Source organism: Hippopotamus amphibius, chromosome 6 (assembly GCF_030028045.1).
Source record: "Hippopotamus amphibius kiboko isolate mHipAmp2 chromosome 6, mHipAmp2.hap2, whole genome shotgun sequence".
NCBI lineage: Eukaryota > Metazoa > Chordata > Mammalia > Artiodactyla > Hippopotamidae > Hippopotamus > Hippopotamus amphibius.
This window is the reverse complement of record NC_080191.1, coordinates 114,122,664-114,142,444: the sequence shown is the minus strand read 5'-3', so window position 1 is coordinate 114,142,444 and position 19,781 is coordinate 114,122,664. Positions and strand designations below refer to the sequence as shown.

Sequence of the window (19,781 nt, the reverse complement as noted above, 5' to 3'; positions counted from 1 at the left end):
GTGGTAACATGGTGATAAAAATGATGCCCGTCAACAGGGTTGTCAGGATGATGAAAGGCACATCAGATGAGAAAACACTGTGAAGTATAAACGGCTTGTTTTCATTAGTCTCCTTTGGTTGCAGTGCTGGTTTTAGGGACTAATCACTGCCTTGCTCCAAGTTTGGAATCCATTGGAAAATGCAAAGAGGAGTCAGAAGTTGAATCAAAACATCACCTTTATTACTATTGAGTTGGACTTAAGAACATGGCTTGACCTGAGGCTTCTTATTATATTCTAAAACGTACTATTTTCTTTTTATCTTCCGTACCTGTTTTCTTGATTATACTATAAGTTTCTGGAGAGTAGATTATGCTTTATATCTCTTTGAATCCCCAGACTTTTCCCCAGAGCCATACACGCAGCAGGTGCTCTGTCTGATAAGGGGTCACGATGAACCACGTTTGTACTCTAGTTCTCTGTGTGACGCCTCTCTCTCCACTCGCCTGGAGCTTGTGGAAGTAAGGGCTCACATCTTTTCATTCCGGTGCCTAGCACAATGTCTGGTACATAGTGGGTTCTTTATGAAAGTGAGTTGAAAGATAATGAAAACAGAAGGATACCAAATGATCTACCCAGGGGTTGCAGAGAGGGATTTAAACTATGGATGTCTTCTAAAAATTCCATTCTTGATAGCTCATTCATTTGGGAAGAGCTCTACCTGCAAACTGTGATTTGAGAATTGATGTGAGATAGGTTTCCCCAAGACAAACTTTAGCCTTTGTCTACTCATCAGGCCCCTTGCCCATCTGGGCATCTGTGCTCTGGATATCTCAATTAGAGTTACTCTGCTAATGTTCTTAGCAGGGAAGAACAGTCACTTGGTAATTAACTTAGAGCCATGACAGAAGACTGTGACATCTGATGTTTCAGAGTGTAACACTGACCCTTGTTCTCCCAAGGCATGCATGCACCATGAAAATTTCCTTTGGGGTTGCTGGTGGAATGAGCTCACGGCATGCTACCCAGACCTCCCGGACAAGTGTAGGAAAGCTGTGAGAAATAACACGTCTGCCCCTGCATCATTAAGCTCCCTGGAAACTGAGGGAGATGCAGTGTTGCCGTGTTGCCAGGCTGGGACTGCAGCAGAGGTCAGGGTGAGATGCACACAGAGGGGCTGTGGATCTCAAAACATGCTTTGGAGGAGGGATGCTCATTAGTTCAGGACCTTGCAGAAGACCTGCGGAAAGACGACTTCATGGACAGACAAACTCGCAGTGCCTCCATGGCTCACTGTCACAGCTACCCAAGCGGGGCCGCTCCAGAGTCAGGCCCTCTGCTTTACGTGATGTTCTCTGTTTTCTAAGCCCCGTGGGGCTCTAAGAGCCTGATGTCGCCCACTTCGAGAGAGGCTCACACGTGTGCTTTGGGTCTAACCCTGGACTACACGTTCTCTGTGGGCAGTGTGAGAATCCCCTGACCTTACCCTTCTTCTAAACCATGTCAAAATATAACAACTTCACTTAAAGGGATTTACCAACTCCTATCTTGTAACAGGATGCCCAGAGACGGATGAGCTAGAGGCACAGTCATTTATCCTGGCGCAAGGCCCTGGTGTTCTGCCTCAGTGGGCCCCATCCACCAGGCTCTGTACCAGGGGGCTGACAAAGGGCAGGAAGGGTAGACGAACTTCAAGACCAACAGTCAGATGTCACCGATACAGACTCCTGCAGCCACGAGCCACGTGTGGCACTGAGCACTTGAAATATTGCTAGTGACTGAGGAGCTGAATTTTAAAATTTTATTCATTTTTAACTCAACTTAAAAATTGATAACAGACAGCAGAATCAAGCAGTATCAGCAGTATTTTGTCTTATGGAACTGAAAACCACAGCCACAGAAAGATAAGAGAAAATGAAAAAGCAGAGGACTTTGTACCAGATGAAGGGGCAGGATAAAATCCCAGGAAAACAACTAAATGAAGAGGAGATAGGCACACTTACAGAAAAAGAATTCAGAAAAATGATGGTGAAGATGATCCAGGACTTTGAAAAAAGACTGGATACAAAGATCGAAAAATTTACCAAAGACCTAGAAGAATTAAAGAGCAAACAAACAGAGATATGCAACACAATAACTGAAATGAAAAATACACTAGAAGGAACCAACAGCAGATTAACTGAGGCAGAAGGGCGAATAAGTGACCTGGAAGACAGAATGGTGAAAATCACTGATGCAGAAAAGAATAAGGAAAAAAGAATGAAAAGAACTGAACACAGCCTAAGAGACCTCTGGGACAATGTTAAATGCACCAACATTCGCATTATAGGGGTCCCAGAAGGAGAAGAGAGAGAGAAAGGACCTGAGAAAATATTGGAAGAGATGATAGTTGAAAACTTCCCTAACATGGGAAAGGAAATAGCTACCCAAATCCAGGAAGCGCAGAGAGTCCCAGGCAGGATAAATCCAAGGAGAAACACGCCAAGACATATAGTAGTCAAACTGACAAAAATTAAAGACAGAGAAATGTTATTAAAAGCAACAAGGGAAAAATGACAAATAACATACAAGGGAACTCCCATAAGGGTAACAGCTGATTTCTCAGCAGAAACTCTGCAAGCCAGAAGGGAGTGGCATGATATATTTCAAGTGATGGAAGGGAAGAACCTACAACCAAGAATACTCTACCCAGCAAGGATCTCATTCAGATTCGACAGAGAAATCAAAAGCTTTACAGACAAGCAATAGCTAAGAGAGTTCAGCCCCACCAAACCAGACCTACAACAAATGTTAAAGGAACTTCTCTAAGCAGGAAACAGAAGAGAAGAAAAGGACCTACAAAAACAATAACAAAACAATTAAGAACATGGTAATAGGAACATACATATCAATAATGACCTTGAATGTAAATGGACTAAATGCACCAACCAAAAGACACAGACTGGCTGAATGGATACAAAAACAAGACCCACATATATGCTGTCTCCAAGAGACCCACTTCAGACCTAGGGACACATACAGATGGAAAGTGAGGGGATGGAAAAAGATATTCCATGCAAATGAAAATCAAAAGAAAGCTGGAGTAGCAATAGTCATATCAGATAAAATAGACTTTAAAATAACAAATGTTACAAGAGACAAGAAAGGACATTACATAAAGATCAAGGGATCCATCCAAGAAGAGGAGGTAACAATTATAAATATATATGCACCCAATATAGGAGCACCTCAATACATAAGGCAAATGCTAACAACTATGAAAGAGGAAATGCAAGGCAGAAATAGAGACACAGATGTAGAGAACAAACACATGGACACCAAGTGGGGAAAGCAGGGAGGGTTGGGGGGGAATGAACTGGGAGATTGGGATACCAAATTGTACACTCTAAATATATGCTGTTTATTGTCTGTTAACTGTATCTCAAAAAGTACTTAAAAAAATTGATAACAAATTCAATTGTTAGAAAAAATGTTAAGCATGTGAATCTAATTTTTCAACTATATATTTTATGAAATCGAAATGCCAATCAAGTATTTCTGATGAAAATTCAGTGTCCAAATTGAGATGTGATGTAAGAGCAAATTATATATGGGGTTTCAAAGATGTGGTATGAAAGAAAGCAAAATACTTCACTAATAATTTTTAAAATATTGATTACATGTTGAAATGGTAATATTTTAGATATATTGGGTTAAATAAAATATATTACTAAAATGAATTTCACCTATTTCTTCCCACTTTTTCTAATGTGGCTACCAGAAAATATAAAATTGTGGCTTGCATGCTCTATGTCTATCAGACAGTGATGACTGAGACTATAATTTCACCCCTTTCTACATGAGTCTCACCTGACAATATGAGCCACCCAAGAAACCTGCTCATTGGTCCTCTGTCTGGTTCATTCTGTTTTAATGCCATTTTTGTTGGGGGATTTTCATGAGCCGGGCACTGCTCAATGCTGGGAATACAGCACATTGGCTCGTAGCTGACATCCTAAGGGGGATGCAGGCAAAATAAAGCGCAAAGAAAAGCGTCAGAGGGCTCCATGTGCTATGCAGAACTTAAACCAGGGTAACGTGATGGAGAGAGCCTGGGTGGAGCGGAAGCTGCTGGGAGGAGGTCAGGGGGCCACGCCCCAAGCAGCAGGGAGCCAGTCAGGCTAGGTCATTGGAATGCTTGAGGAAGGAAGAGAAAATCAGTGTGGCTGGAGCACAAAGCAAGGTGGAGGGTGGTGGAAGGAGAGCCTGGAGTGGGCACTGCACCCGGCTCCGTGGACCCATGTTTGAGCCTCTGCCCTCACATCAACCAGGCTTGCATCTTGGATAAGTTACTTATCCTCTCAGGATGGCATCAGTTTCTTCATCTGTCAAATAGGGTGGCAATTACTAAAGAAACTTCCATTCAGCTCTGAAAATATATGGTTTTATGACTCTTCCATATATTCCTGTGTCGCTGATTTAAAGTGCTTACACAGTGCCTGGCACGTGCACTGACGCACAGATCGGGGAACGTGACCCTCCAGCTCTGTCACCCATGATGCGGACCAGGCCGAGGTGTGACCTGCACTCTTACCAGAGCTCACAGAGAAACGAAGCCCAAGCCAGCCTCTGTGGGGCTCTGCCGGATACGGCACCCTGGCGGAGCCGCCTTCCCTTTCCAGGCCCGCTCCCCAGGCCCCTGTCGGTTCCCTGGGAATGTTTCTCAATAAGTCACTTCTTATGAATCAAGGTCTGCTTCCAGGGAGACTGACCGAAGACACTTGCCAAAAGAGAAACTGAACATCCTAACAATATGAGACCAATTTTTTGGGTGAAATATGGGACATTTTTTTCTTTATGGAATTTCTATGGCTAAGCTATTTAAATAAATAATATGCTTTATTTCTTAGCTCAATGATTTTGCAGTTACCACAGGTCAGAATAACAATAATAACATATCAGAGACATACTGTGACTCCATTTGTCTGAGCCTCCTTTTGTGAGCACTGCTTAGATGAGACCCCAAGTGTTCAGATAAGAAAGCTGCCCAGGGACTTCCTAGGTGGCGCAGTGGGTAAGAAAGCTGCCAATGTAGGGGACATGGGTTCGATCCCTGAACCAGGAAGATACCACATGCCACGGAGGAACTAAGCCCACGTGCCACAACTACTGAGCCTGTGTTCTAGAGCCCGTGAGCCACAACTATTGAGCCCATGTGCCGCAACTACTGAAGCCCACGTGCCTAGAGCCCGTGCTCTGCAACGAGAGGCCATCTCAATGAGAAGCCCGCGCCACCATGAAGAGTAGCCCCTGCTCGCCGCAACTAGAGAAAGCCTGTGTGCAGCAACAAAGACCCAACACAGCCAATAAAATAAATAAATAAATAAAAAGAAAGCTGCCCAGCCACTTGGGCTTCCTTCAGGCTGGCACTCCCCCAACCTGAGAGGCTGTCCAGGCCTCATAATGGCCTCCAGGCCGGAGCTGGAATCTTAATAATCACCATCTCTGTTCAAATGCCCCACTCTAGAGCTTCCAACCCTCCCCTCCATTAATCTCCCACTGCAATCCGGATGCCAGGGCATGACCTAGCAACCACTTGGGGCATGATGCTGGTCCCCCATCTAGGTGACTCGAGGACTCTGTCTTTTGGGGAAAGTAGGTATGCTCTCATTTCTTCATCTAACCAAGGAATTTCGAAGTAAACTGTAGCATCGTTTCATCTCAGAGGGCTCTGGCCTCTCTCCTGAGCTGCCTTATAATTAGCACACCTGCAGCTGCCAGCACAGAGCCTGGGCTCTGCTCCACGGGGAGACAGTTGTCTGACTTTGAGAGAACATCTCAGGGAAGTCATTAAAGCACTTAGGCTCAGTATCATCCAGACTCACGCATCACAGTTCAAGGGAATCTAAGTCTCGCCTCTTTCATCAAACACAGCACAATTATGGACTGAGCGCTGGCATTCATTGGCAGGGTCTGGAAACACAGCCTGTGCACCAACTGTACATGGCATGGGAATCGCAGCTAGAGCTATTCCTGCCCTAGGAGCTCACCCTCAACGGGCATCTCACGTCCCTTGAAGCTCATAGCTCCCCAGCACTCAGCTTCTGGAAACCTTTCCTGGGAACTTATACACCAGCTCGATTCACTGTTTTTGTTTGTTTGTTTTTGTTTTTTAAACGCTTAGCCCTCTAACCACCACCAGCTTCAGCCCTCTCTTTTCCTCACTTTATGGAAAATGTCTCCAAAAAGCGGCATAAACTCATAAGCTCACTAGTTCCATTTCCTCATACCCTGCTCAATCCACACCCACCACTTCCTGAGCACCTATTCTGAACTGGGCACTGTGCTAAGTGCTTGATATATTACCAACTCAGTGAAGTACAGCAATATCATGCTCTAGCTGGTTGAGGTGTGGTCCCTCAAAAGTTCTATGTCCTAACCCAGAAACCTGTTAATGAGACCTTATTTGTAAAAAGTATTTTTGCAATGGGGATATATGTATAAATACAGCTGATTCACTTTGGTGTACCTCAAAAGCTGGTACAAAAGTGTAAAGCAATTATATTCCAATAAAGAGCATAAAAAAAAAAAGTATTTTTGCAGATGTAATTAGGTTAAGGATCTTGAGATGAGATCATGCTGGATTATCTGAGTGGGCCCTAAATCCAATGACAAGTGTCCTTATAAGAGACACACAGAGGAGAGACACAGGGATAAGAGGGAAGGCCAAGTGAAGATAAAGGCAGAGTTTGGAGTGATGCAGCCACGAACCAAGGAACATCTTGGAGCCTCAAGAATGGAAGAGTCAAAGAAGGATTCTCCCTTGGAGCCTTTGAAGGCAGTGCAGCTCTGCTGACACCTTGATTTCAGACTTCTGGCCCCCATAGCTGCGAGAGAAAACAAAGTTCTGGTGTTTTAAGCCACCAAGTTTGTGCTAATTTGATACAGCAGCCATAGGGAGCTTTTGACAGATGCGGAACTGATGAAGATGCTGGGGGCGCGGTGGGCCGAGTGATACGACTGGTCACAGCTCACAGCGCACCCTGATACCCTGAGTGATATGCGGGTGCAGCCAGAGCAAAGGCAAGAAACTCACTTTTGAGGAGCTGTCAAAAGTGACACCTGCAGCAGACACGGGATGGATTTATGTCCTGCAGGAGAAAGTTTCAGAAACTTCCGAAGGGGAAGAGCAAAGAGAAGAGTGAGCCTGGTGAGGGAGATGACCCAAAGGAAAGGAAGGGGAAACAGGTGAACAGGAGAGGGAGATACTAAAGGAGAGCTGGCAAAGGCAATGTGGCTTAGGTCTGGGGAGCTTCTTGGATTCTAGCCTAAAGAATCTCCAGTGTCCATCATATTTGCAATGGCAGTGATTAAACCGTTCACAAAACTTCCAGAGAAGATTCAATCACAAGCCAACCTGAATCTGCTGGGGAAAAAAAGTCCCTTTTTCTTCATTTAAAAAATTCTGCTCTAACTTCTCTCATTTAGAACAATTTTCCAGAATTTTATCAGATCCTGACAAGGCAGAAAATCCTCTGTGAGAATAGCTCCCATTGAGTTTTATGTGTATTAATGAGTGTTCTACTGAATTGAAAGCTGGGCAGGGATGTGCTAGACCGTCTTTCACATTTCCTTTTTAAAGTTTTTAAATGAGATTTACTAAACAATAGTACAATGTAACAGCAAAAGAAATACGTTATTTAAGGACAGTAGAAAAAGCAATAACCCATGTTTGGAAGGCATTTTACAACTTATAAAATGTTTTTATACCCTGATCATTTAACTCTCACAACCATCCTCAAGGTAGATATACTCATCACCTGTGTACTGTAGTTAAGGACAATGAGGCAGCTCTGGGAGGTTAAGTATGCTGAGCACAGTCACATAACTACTAAGAGAAGACGTGAGAGCTCAAAGTACGTTCTTTAAACCCAAATTCTATGCTCTCTCCCATATGTTTTAGCAAAAGTACTTTCATAGAGCAAATTGAATTTACTCTTTAAAAGTTAACATGTAAATTTGCATAAGTCAACAGCTCTGCATGTGAGCGTGACTTCCCTACGTTACTGCCAACTATGCAATGGAATACACTCGAAAGTCATAAAGTTGAGTTTCTTTAAAATATTTTATTCCTCAGTCTTTACTGACATTGTTTACAACGAGAATGTCTTACTAAGGTTTGTTTAATCTGCATAAGAGAGTTGTTGACTTATGCAAATTTAAAAATCACAACTTAAAATGTGAAAGACATTAAATCAACATGACATCTTTAAGGGCCCAGTATGCACAAACTTCCTGGGTTAATGTCACACTTCAAAGCGTGAATGACTTAACCTTCAGAACCAAAGAGATGTGTTCTCCCTAGAGAACATGTGCAATTTTTTTCATAATTAAAAAAAAAAATCCAGTCTGAAATTCTTGATTTGCAAAAGAATTATTCAGCATGAAACGAAGAAGAAATAGTCTTATAAAATCAAGTTCTAAAATGGGCCCACCGCACTGAAGAGTCAGAGCCAAGGGCCACTCTTGTGTTCTGTCTTTGCTTTATAACTTTAGCTAATCCATTCCTTGTGTCCTTTCTTAAAACAGAGTACAAACTAACTTTCAGGGTATCCTGAGGAGTAACTGAAATTTCAAGTTCTAACAGTTCCCAACCCTACGACACTGTGATTCTGCTTGTTCTTTTCCTGACATCTTCTCTCCCCCTCTTCCTTCCTAACTGATCCTGATTTTGTTCCAAGATCCACTTCACCACTAGGCAGCTCAAGTGATACACAGAAGCTGAAAGCATCTCTGGCTTCAGGATATCCCTTCTTCAGTCTAAGACAGTGATTCTTAAAGTGTGGTCCCTGGACCAAAGCTTCAGCATCACTGAAAATTTAGGACTGCAAATGATCGTCCCCATCCCAGAGCTACTGGATCAGAAATTCCAGGGATAGTGCCCAGCAATCTGTAGTTAAACGAGCCTTCCAGGTGATACTGCTGCACAGTTCTCACTGCTATAAGCCAGTGGTCCTCAACCCTGGCTGCACGCTAGAATCCCCTGATGCCCAGGCCCCACGCTCCCCACCCCCTTCCCCCAAATTCTAATTGATCTGGGGTGGGTCTGGGCAAGGGGATTTGTTAAAAGCTCTCTAGGTGATTCTAATGTACAGCCAGGTTTGAGAAACACGGATGAAAGCCAATGAGAGTAACCCAGTTTGAAACACTGTACTGCAATGTGGATGAAATGGATGCCTTCCATTTCCCTAATGCTGACTGGAGACCAAACGTGTCAGTACCAGTATTATGGCCACTGGTGGAAGCACTCTGCTCTGCTACTAAATGGAATGCGCTCTTTTATTTTCGACAGACTTGCAAGGGGTGCAGGACAGTCAGTCCACCAGCTGCTTGGTAGTGGAGGCATACTCGATTGGCATGTTTTGTCTGGAAAGAGGTGAAAATCATTTCAATAAGGATTCGTGGCAAACCAGGATTTGAATGCAAGTAGTCTTAATCTGGAATCTGAGCCCTTAACTGTGGCTACCACACTGTCACTCTCCATGGAGGTTGTGGCCAGGCACCTGCAGTGAGAGAGGGAAGCACCTTTAATGGTGGTGGAGGAAATGAAAATTCTTCATTTTATATGCAAACATAATGCAATATCTTTATGATTGCCTGTAACATTTCAAAGACCCTACATTTCTGGAGTTAATACTTGTTTGACATAAATTCCATGTCAGTTATGATTCATACCATCTCTCCCTCTTTAATCTCAGGGAAAACGTTCCCTTACTTCTCAGGAAAAACAAACCATGAAGACAGATCACACACACCAATTTCAGTTAGGGATAGCCCACCTACTCTGATCTTTCTCAGCTTCCAAAGGAAGTTCCCTTGTAATATGGGGCCTACCTAGGGTGGGAGCTGGAATACAGATGGGTTTGCTGAGACTTGGTCCTAAAGGAGAATTTAGTGGCAGAAACCCAGGGACATGCTATCCAGTTAGCCACAATCCACCCTAATGATTCTGTATTTCATCCACACACGTGTTTCTACATTGTAAGGTGTAATTGATGGCATGTGACAGTTTTATAGTTGAAGCATTTATTCTTTCTCAGTGGTTCATAAAATAACAGTGTATCTTACAATTAACGACATCTTAGATTTGCTGAAATATGGTAATTACATTAAACATATATTGAGTCCCACTATGAGTCAAGCTCTAGATTAGACTGGAGATAGGGGAATGAACAGAGTCCCCATGCCAAGGAGCTGGTAGACAAGAAAACAAGCACATGCATACCTAACACTAAATACAAGCTGATGCTCCAACAACACAGGTTTGAACTGCATGGCTCCACTTACACATGAATTTGTTTTTCAATAAATATACACTCTTACTCCACTGTAAATGCACAAGCTGACTGTAAGGAACTTGAGCATCCATGGAAGCTGGTATCCACAGGGCAGCCTAGAACCAACTCCTCTCAGATACTGAGCGATAACTGTATTTTGTGAGGGATGAAATGTCAGTTGTGATGGCTGGCACACTGTGGCATCCCCTGGGTGTAATGGTGTGTGTGTGTGAGTGCGTGCACATGCGCGCACGCTCACCCGCACGTGAAGGAGAGAAGTGGTGAGAGATGAGGTGGAAGAGGTAAGCAGCCTGGGACCAGACTACTAACCAGTCTTGAATGTTAACCTAAGGAATTTAGGCTTAATCCCTAGGTCAGTGGTTCTCAAGCATTTTGGTCTCATGACCTCTTTGTACTCTTAAAAACTGAGGACCACAAAGAGCCTTTGTTTATATGGAATGTAGCTACTAATACTTACGATACTAAAAATTAAAGCTGAGAAACAAAATAATTCATTAAAATAACAATAAACTCATTACATGTTAACAAACAACATTTTAAATAAAACATAAACATATTTTCTAAAACAAAAAAATTATGAGAAGGTGCCATTGTTTTATATTTTTGTAAATCTCCTTAATATCTGGCTTATGAAAGACAGCTAGCTGGCTCTCACATCAGCTTCTGCATTCAATCTGTTGCAATATAGTTGAAGACTAAATCATAAAGATAATGTAGTTGGAAAAGGAGAGCCTCACAGACTTCTTGAAAAGGTCTCAGGGATCCCCAGAGGTTCCTGGACTACACTAAGAGAACTGCTGCTCCTGGTAATCCAAAGCCGTCGAAAGATCATCAGCAGACAGGCTGCTACCCTGCGGCAATGTGAGGGTGAATCAGAAGGTGGAGACCTGAGATTAGGGCAGCAAGAAGCAAGACTATTAAAAGGGTTCAGGCAAAGACCACAGGGAGCCCTTCACTAAGCAGAGGCAATGAGGATGCAGAGAAATGGATTCACAACAAGTTAGTGTCCACGGGAGCTGGTATCCAAATGCATCCTGGTTGGAACAGGGAACAAATCGAGAGGACTTTAGGTGTTCAGGGCTGGAAATCCAGGAGGATGGTGATGATTAGGGTACAGATAAGGCATACGAAGATCACTTCTGGTTTTAGTTGGCCAAAGAGGCAAGGGCTAAGCCATAAAGAGAAATGATCTGAAGACTATAGACCACTGACTCAAGGAGATCCAGACAACGGGACAGGCCCTGGGAAACTCACCTGTTTAAACTGCTATACTCAATATGATTTAAAATGACACCAACATAGTGTTTGCCTTGAGAAGGTAAAATTAATTTCTTTAAAAAATGCAAATATCCCTGAAAGTTATGGAGAAACTCCCTCTCTTTAGCCAATGAGGCACACCTTGGCATTAATTTAGTCAGACTGCTTTCTACCTTAATGAACACACAAGAACTTCAGAACACAGATCACATGGTGGGACTCTGGGTCTACCACACGATAAGGGTGAGCATGGAGGAAAACGAGAGGGAGGATGTTAATCCCTGTGGAAGATATTACTATGTGGATATTTCTAGTTTAAGAAGTGACTGGAGGAACGAATAAAGTTACTGGGTAGCTGGTTGGCAAACAGTGCTAGTCAGAGCTGAAAAAGCACCAAAGACATTTTGCTCACTGTAAAGTATTTCTAGGGGCTTCTGCCCAGTTCCAGAGATCAGATGAGAGGCAGATCATCCCATCAGAAATGAACTCCATTCTCAACCAGCTTCTCATTATATCTGAAAGTCTAGAGAGCTGAGTAAAAAGTGTAGAGAGTTGAGTTGATTTTGGGAGGTGTGTGTGTATACCTCAACTTTGAGACAGACGCAATCCCCGTGGTCCAGGTAAAGAAGGCAAAGAAGGCAAAAAAGGTGATATCATTTGCCTTCTAAATTCTACAGGTTAGGGGCCCAAATCTATAGCAGGAGTTCTCTTTCTCTTCCACCTTCTGTATAATAGGGACCTGCGGACAGTTCTCTGGGTTGAGCAAAGGATTACTTTTTGTGTGGTCAACACAGTTCAGTATATTCCGAGGATGCAAGAACAAGCAAGATGTACCAATAATATAGAGTATGAATTAAGAATACAGATGCCTGGGTGTAAAGTAGATGCTTAACTGATGAGACGTAATTACTCCTTAACTCTAAGTATCCAAACAATTTTGATTTAAATAGATATTGGTATACAAAAACCTATTTTCATAAGCTCAAAAGGATTGTCTTGGTTTTCTTAAAAATGAAGTAACGCAACAAATTTCCAGTATACAGCACCCAGACAAAGACCAAATCTGTCAACTCAGGACTCAGTGCCTCCCCAGTAATGTCACTTTCTTCAACATCTGTGATGATGTTCCTTACTTTCCATTATCACTTTTTTAAAAAAATTGTGACATGGCCTGGGAAAAGCAGCCTTGATCGTGTCAACTCCCTCCTCTGTAGAATGAGATCTGTGATAATTAATGTCCTGCTTACCTTTTAAGATTTGTAAGGATCAAATTCTGTAAAAATGTTTTGAGAACCAAATGTTACAATAGAGCTCCTAGGGAGGCTGTATCCTTCTTTTGTAGACAGGAAGGCCCAATTAAGGGAAGAGGCATTTACTGTATGTCTTCCATATGCCACGCTGTCTCACTGAATACCATCTTATATAGGTGGTGGTCACTTTCCCATTTTATATATGAGGCACATAGAGGCTGAGTAACTTACCTAATATAAGCTACCTACTAAGTGGTAGGGATAGGATTTGAGTCGTGGCTTGCAGCTCAAAAACCCAGGTATTTCTGGCATCAGCTTCACACCTACTTTATTACTTAGGTCTAAAAAGGAAAAGTGAACGCAGCATTTGTAACCATCATCACCACCTTCCTCCTCAAGCTCTTAGTCCTTCCAAGGTATTACTTAAAATGTGTTAAACCTTCCCGGAGGGCTAAAGCTGGCAGGATGAAATACTCAGTACTGCACTGTGGAATGTAGCCCAAGAAATAAAATAAAGGCGGAGACAGTCAGTTGTAATAAAAGTAAAATATTAAAACCTCAATTGCCCTGCCTGCCAAAGACTGCATCCCTCAGGCACACATAAGCCTCAATGACTGGTGATTGCGATGTACTGACCCAGAGAGAGCCTGGATGGTTTTTTTTTTTTTTTTTTTCAGCCTTACCTGGCATCACTAACAGGATGCAAGCTTTACCCATCGTGGGTTAGAACCACACCTGTCTAGCCATAGGGGCCACACTGCTCATTTTTTTCTGTGTGTGATGGAGGCGCCAGGCAGGATGAAAAAATGGGCATGAACAAAGAGGTCCGAGAGACCCGGCTGTGAATTCCAACCCCATCACTCACCACCTGGTCACCCTGGACCAGTCCTTAACTTACTCATTGATAACGCTTCTTCACTTTGGTGCGTTTACCTCTGGAACGAGCAAGGTGGTGCAGGTGAGCTGCTCAGCAGAGGTCTGGAGACACAGAGCGCACCGCAGAGGGAGCAGCTTCTCTGACGACAGTGAGCCTCGTGGACTGGCTCACGTCCGATAGTGAGTAGGCGCTTGACCGTTTTTCTTTTTAAACAGATAGTCTCTGGTAGACTAAAGATGATTACAAATTCCTACCACTCTTCCCTTTGAGAGGTGGAGTCCAGTCTCTTTCCTCTTGGGTCAGGGTTGATCTTAGTGCCTTCTTGCACCCATACAACGTGGCCAAAGTATTGTTCTGGCATTTCTGAGACTATTTCTTAAGAAGCCTTGTAGGTTTTGCCCAGGCCTCATAGCTGTGAACTTCCATGTGTGAAGTCTGACCACCCTGAGGCCACTATTTCTATGAGGAAGCCCCACTCTGTGTCTGTGAAAAGGCCTGAGGGAAGAAAGCCCCAGCTCTTGGAGTTACTCCAGCCCAGATCCCAGCCACAGTGGAGCAGAGAGAGTCTGCCAGCTCCTGACCAAACTGCAGACTCACGAGCAAAATAAGTGACTGTTGTTGCTATGAGCTGCACAGTTTGGGGGTGATTTGTTATGTAACAAAAGATAACCAGAACAGTCTGTCCCCGCCACCAAATAAAAAACATGGGTTTGCTGAGTTACATAAAGTAACATAAGTTTACGTTGACTCTGTAGTTCTCAAGTCTGTTTTAGACACTGAAAAACCATTTTGTTTGTGCACAATGTAAACCCAGGATAACTGAACAACTGGCTGACCAATGACATACATGACACTGTGTGTGTGTATATGCCAGAGTTTAAGTTCTCTAGGACTTTACTAAATATCTAACTCCTCTCATGAAAAAAAAATGCTATAAATAACAGCCCTTCATCTCAGGTGAACTTGTGAAAACCATTCTCTGAAGTCAGACTAATTGATCTAGTGCCCAAGTGCTTCACCCTCACAGCTCTGTACAAAGCTGGGCTCCAGCCCACAGTCAGCTACCAGGTAATCCAAGTGGTTTATCGAGGACCACTACCTACCTCCTAACCAGCAGGAAACTATCTACTCTGGGCTGCTTGCACTTCTAAGCAAGCTTGGAAACAATGAAAGTGTGAAGACAAGGTTGATTTCTGCAGCTAGTAGACAATTTTTGAGGACGATCCCTTCAGTGTTCCAATATGCTGGACCTGGGAGGATGGGCCTTGTTATAGCATCAGACTTGACTCTAAACCACAGAATATTTCTCTGATGCCTTTCAGATAATATAGGACCTTATAATATTATGCAAACTTTGGGGCATACAATCAGTGTAGGTGAAGTCAATAAACATTCTGCTGCCTTCTAAAACTACTACGCGCTTTTTCATTTCTTGTTTATTTTGCCTGTAAAACCTGTCTCACCTTCTTGAAAGAGAGAGAGCGCGCGTGTGTGTGTGTGTGTGTGTGTGTGTGTGTGTGTGTGTGTGTGTTTGTGTAATCCTATTTATCCTCCAAATGTTCCGTCTTCCATCAAGGCAGAATTAATCATTCCTTGATGACACTGCTTCTTCAATCCATAAAGCCTTTTATCTAACAAGCATGTTTATCATTAAAAAAAAAAAAAAAAGCAACAAACCCTATAGAATAGGTGGAGAAAGAACATGAGAGAGTCCTTATAACTCTTGGCAATGTTCCACCAGGCTGAAATCAGGCTGATGTGATCTGTGTTTCAGGGATTAGAATTCAATAGCAAAAATGAGTCAATTAAAATACCCAACCAGAATGCTGTCTGTAGATAAAGGGCTTTGCACTGAGGGTGCAGCATAACCTGCACGGCTAAATTCTAAGGGCTGACTGGTGATTTGCATCTCAGTCTCTTCATGGTATTTTTCTTGGCAAGAGTTAACAAGGAGCCACTCAGCCTAGGAAAGATATGTCCTCCATGTACCTCAGCAAGAATCAGACATACACAACGAATTTCAAGTTTTCCCAACTCAACAGCTTTGGTTTGACCTGGAGTAGGCAATGTCTTTTGTCCCAAACATGTCAATCTGAACATCAAATCCACCAATTGGTACTGGATTTCACATTTATTCAGCAATAATCCAATCCCAAAGGCTACACAGTCCCTACACGGCAACTGGCGTTTCGTGGCACAATCCGTAAAACCCATGAGCAACCTGCAGAGAAAATCATGATGGAACACTCTTCATTCTCCCACCAAACCTAAACAAACTGCATTTTCACCACTCATTATTTAAGAGCATGTATAACTATGCAAAACATTCCAAGTCCAAGGCTGTACAGTCACTGAATGGTAATAGGTTCTATGTGACGACATCTCACAGCCCTCCATTCCTTCTTCATGAGGAGCCCAGTGGGGATCATACAGGAACACCCTATATTCCGCCACAAAGCCAAGAGTAACAATGTTTTTGACACTCATTTTCAAATCGACTATGCTTAACATGCCAATTTAGAATAATCATAGTGAAGTCCAGAGTAATTATGTATAGCAACTGATGCCCAAGGCAATAGAATGACTTAATGCTTGATACTTCAAGTACCTAGATGGAGCATAGGGAAAGCGTACTGCCCTCCTTCACTGACCAAACCCTGGTCTTTCTCCAGAAGGTGTGTAAGTTTCTGGCACTAGGCAAACAACAACATTGGTCTATTCTAGGAAAGAAGAAATGTGACATCAACTTACTTAACAGTTGGCAATAGAGGGCCTGTAAACTTCTCTTCATGGTATCATCTGGTCCTGCTTGTCCTCCAGTTTATTCATGATTCTGTCTAGGAAAATGGGAGAAGAAAATTGTTACATCTGGGAAACAGAATTCAAGTCAATAATCAGAAAGAACTGCACTCGGTATCATCCTGGGTGTAAAGCACAAAATACCTGATTGGAAGAGAAAAGTTCTTGAAGTAAATATACCACAGCACAGTTTATGTTATAAAACTACCAGTTAATCAATCAGATTCTGAAACTACATACACTACTCACATGGGCAACTAGAGGGTGAGAATCTGGCTTTGGAACTTTTGAGGACCTCCAATTCATTTCCCCTGCATCTCTAGTCTTGAAAAGGAGAAACAAGAAATCTCATTTCTGTTATTGTGCTCACCAAACAAAACACCCTCCAAAAGCTTCACCAATTTGAAATTGTACTATATTAAACAACTTTTCTATTACTTTCTGACTGCAAAAGATACCTCCAGTGTAGAATATCTGGAAAATACAGCTAAACAAAATATAGATAAGAACATGCAAGAAACTACAAGTTACCTATCTCTTCAGCCTTTCATGTGTGTGCTTCTAGTTCTCTTTTCCATAAGATCCTACAGAAAAACCCGAACAAACCCAGTATTATACATTCAAATTTGTCTCCCTAGTAGTAGAACCATCTTCCTGTGTGTTACTATACTTCCCCCCCCCCCCTTTTTTTCTGCATGCTGCTGGGCTTGTGGGATCTTAGTTCCCTGACCAGGGATTGAACCCAGTCCCTCAGCAGTGGAAGTGCGAAGTCCTAAGCACTGGACTGCCAGTGAATTCCTACTTTACAACTCTATTTTAAATGGTGGTACACAGTATTTTTTCGAGATAAATTCCTAGAAATGGAATCACAAGGACACAATCTAAAGCTTTTGAAATATATTGCCAAATTACCCCTCATCAATATCATATTATCTGGAAATAAAATCAAAAATAAACAAATGGGACCTAATGAAACTTAAAAGCTTTTGCACAGCAAAAGACACCATAAACAAGACAAGAACACAACCCTCAGAATGGGAGAAAATACTTGCCAGCAAAGCAACTGACAGAGGATTAATCTCCAAAATATATAAGCAGCTCATGCAGCTTAATACCAAAAAAACAAACAACCCAATCCAAAAATGGACAGAAGACCTAAATAGACATTTCTCCAAAGAAGACATACAGATGGCCAACAAATACAAGAAAAGATGCTCAACCTCACTAATCATTAGAGAAATGCAAGTCAAAGTCACAGTGAGGTATCACCTCACACCGGTCAGAATGGCCATCATCAAACATCTAGAAACAATAAATGCTGGAGAGGGTGTGGAGAAAAGGGAACCCTCTTGCACTGTTGGTGGGAATGTAAGTTGGTATAGCCACTATGGAACACAGTTTGGAGGTTCCTTAAAAAACTAAAAATAGAACTACCATATGATCCAGCAATTCCACTACTGGGCATATACCCAGAGAAAACCATAATCCAAAAAGAAACACGTACCACAATGTTCACTGTAGCACTATTTACAATAGCCAGGACATGGAAGCAACCTAAATGCCCATCAACAGATGAATGGATAAAGAAGATGTGGCACAAATATACAATGGAACATTACTCAGCCATAAAAAGGAATGAAATGGAGCTATATGTAATGAGGTAGATAGACCTAGAGTCTGTTATACAGAGCGAAGTAAGCCAGAAAGAGAAAAACAAATACCGCATGCTAGCTCATATATATGGAATCTAAAAAAAAATGTTACTGATGAACCCAGTGACAGGGCAAGAATAAGGATGCAGATGCAGAGAATGGACTGGAGGACATGGGGTTGGGGGGACGAAGGGGAAACTGGGAAGAAGTGAGAGAGTAGCATAGACATATACACTACCAAATGTAAAACAGATAGCTAGTGGGAAGCTGCTGTGCAACACAGGGAGATCAACTCGATGATGGATGATGACTTAGAGGGCTGGGATAGGGAGGGTGGGAAGGAGTCACAGGAAGGAGGGGATATGGGGATATATGTATAAATATAGCTGATTCACTTTGGTGTACCTCAAAAGCTGGTACAACAGTGTAAAGCAATTATATTCCAATAAAGAGCTTAGAAAATATATCACATTATGAAAATGTCTGTTAGACTACAACCTACCCAATGATGGAAATTCGTACCTTCTTTCCATCTTTGCCAAGTAAATAGGCACATATTCCATCTCATTGCTTTAATTTGCATTTTATAGGTTTATCAGTCATTTGTCTTTTTAAAATGTTAAATTCACACTTGACAAAGATTCTTTAGTCAGGCCCTAACCTTCTCCTAAGCCTATCTGTGAACTTTCCTGTAAAATCTAGTGAAAGCAGCTCTTTTGCCCCTTTCCCATTTGATCATTTCTGTTCCCTTTTTAACCTTAAAAGAACCTAATTATAGGAAAGAGAACATTAGGCAATTTAACCTAACTCCAGACTTATGCTCTCCTGAAAACACACCATGACTTGCCTCACCTGCTGATTCTTTTCCTAGACAAAAAGAAGAGTGAAGAATGAAGTCGTTAAAGAATGATTAGTTCTCTATCCCCAACAGCCCCCTTAAGGAATCCTGCAGGCAGATCATGCAGGCAAGATAACATCTGAAGAGAGAGTCAGCCAGTCTGCACTCAAAAGAGAATGATGTAGAACCCAACCTCCTGCCCCATGATTCACTGGGATTCTTCCCCCCATTTTTCCCTTTAAAAATAGTCATGGCTGAGCAGAATCTTCAGAGTTGGTCCCTGGACAGGAGTCCACCTTCTCCCCAGATTGGCAGCTTTTCTGATTAAAGCATCTTTCCCTTCTACTGACACTTGCCTCTCAAATTATTGGCTTATGAGCAGTGAGCAGCCAAACTTGAGTTAGGTAACACTAGTTTTAGCAAGAACCCTGCTAAATCAGTTTAACCAGCATCCTCAAACCCTCAATATATAATCACCCTCAATATCTGATCAGATTTACTCTACCATCCCCCAGGTGATGGCAACCTGTCCTGCCTTCAGCAACAACCCTGTTAGGTCAGTTTAGCCAAACCCCTTACCCCTGATGCTACCTCTTAGTAATTTTCCATCCACTGACCCCCACACTGCTCCTTGGCTAAAAATTCCCACTAGCCCATGCTTTATTCAGAGTGGAGCCCAATCTCTTGCCTCCACGTAAAATCTCATTGCAGTGGTCCCTGCACCCATCAGATGGTTGTGAATAAAGTATGCCTTGCCACATTTAACAACTGTCATTGAATATTTTTTAAAGA

General features: G+C 42.5%; 1 protein-coding gene across 4 annotated transcripts in view; it reads right to left on the bottom strand.

The window, feature by feature from the left end:
- The window catches only part of TMEM108 (transmembrane protein 108), a 335,235-nt gene that overhangs the window by 140,663 nt on the left and 174,791 nt on the right, over positions 1-19,781 (bottom strand). For 3 of the 4 annotated variants that reach the window (XM_057740285.1, XM_057740288.1, XM_057740287.1), the window contains one exon: positions 16,452-16,537. In XM_057740285.1, coding sequence (XP_057596268.1) covers positions 16,452-16,491 — 40 coding nt within the window. In that variant the 5' untranslated portion in view covers positions 16,492-16,537. The remainder of the gene's footprint in view (positions 1-16,451; positions 16,538-19,781) is intronic. The other variant, XM_057740286.1, reaches the window with a different exon arrangement.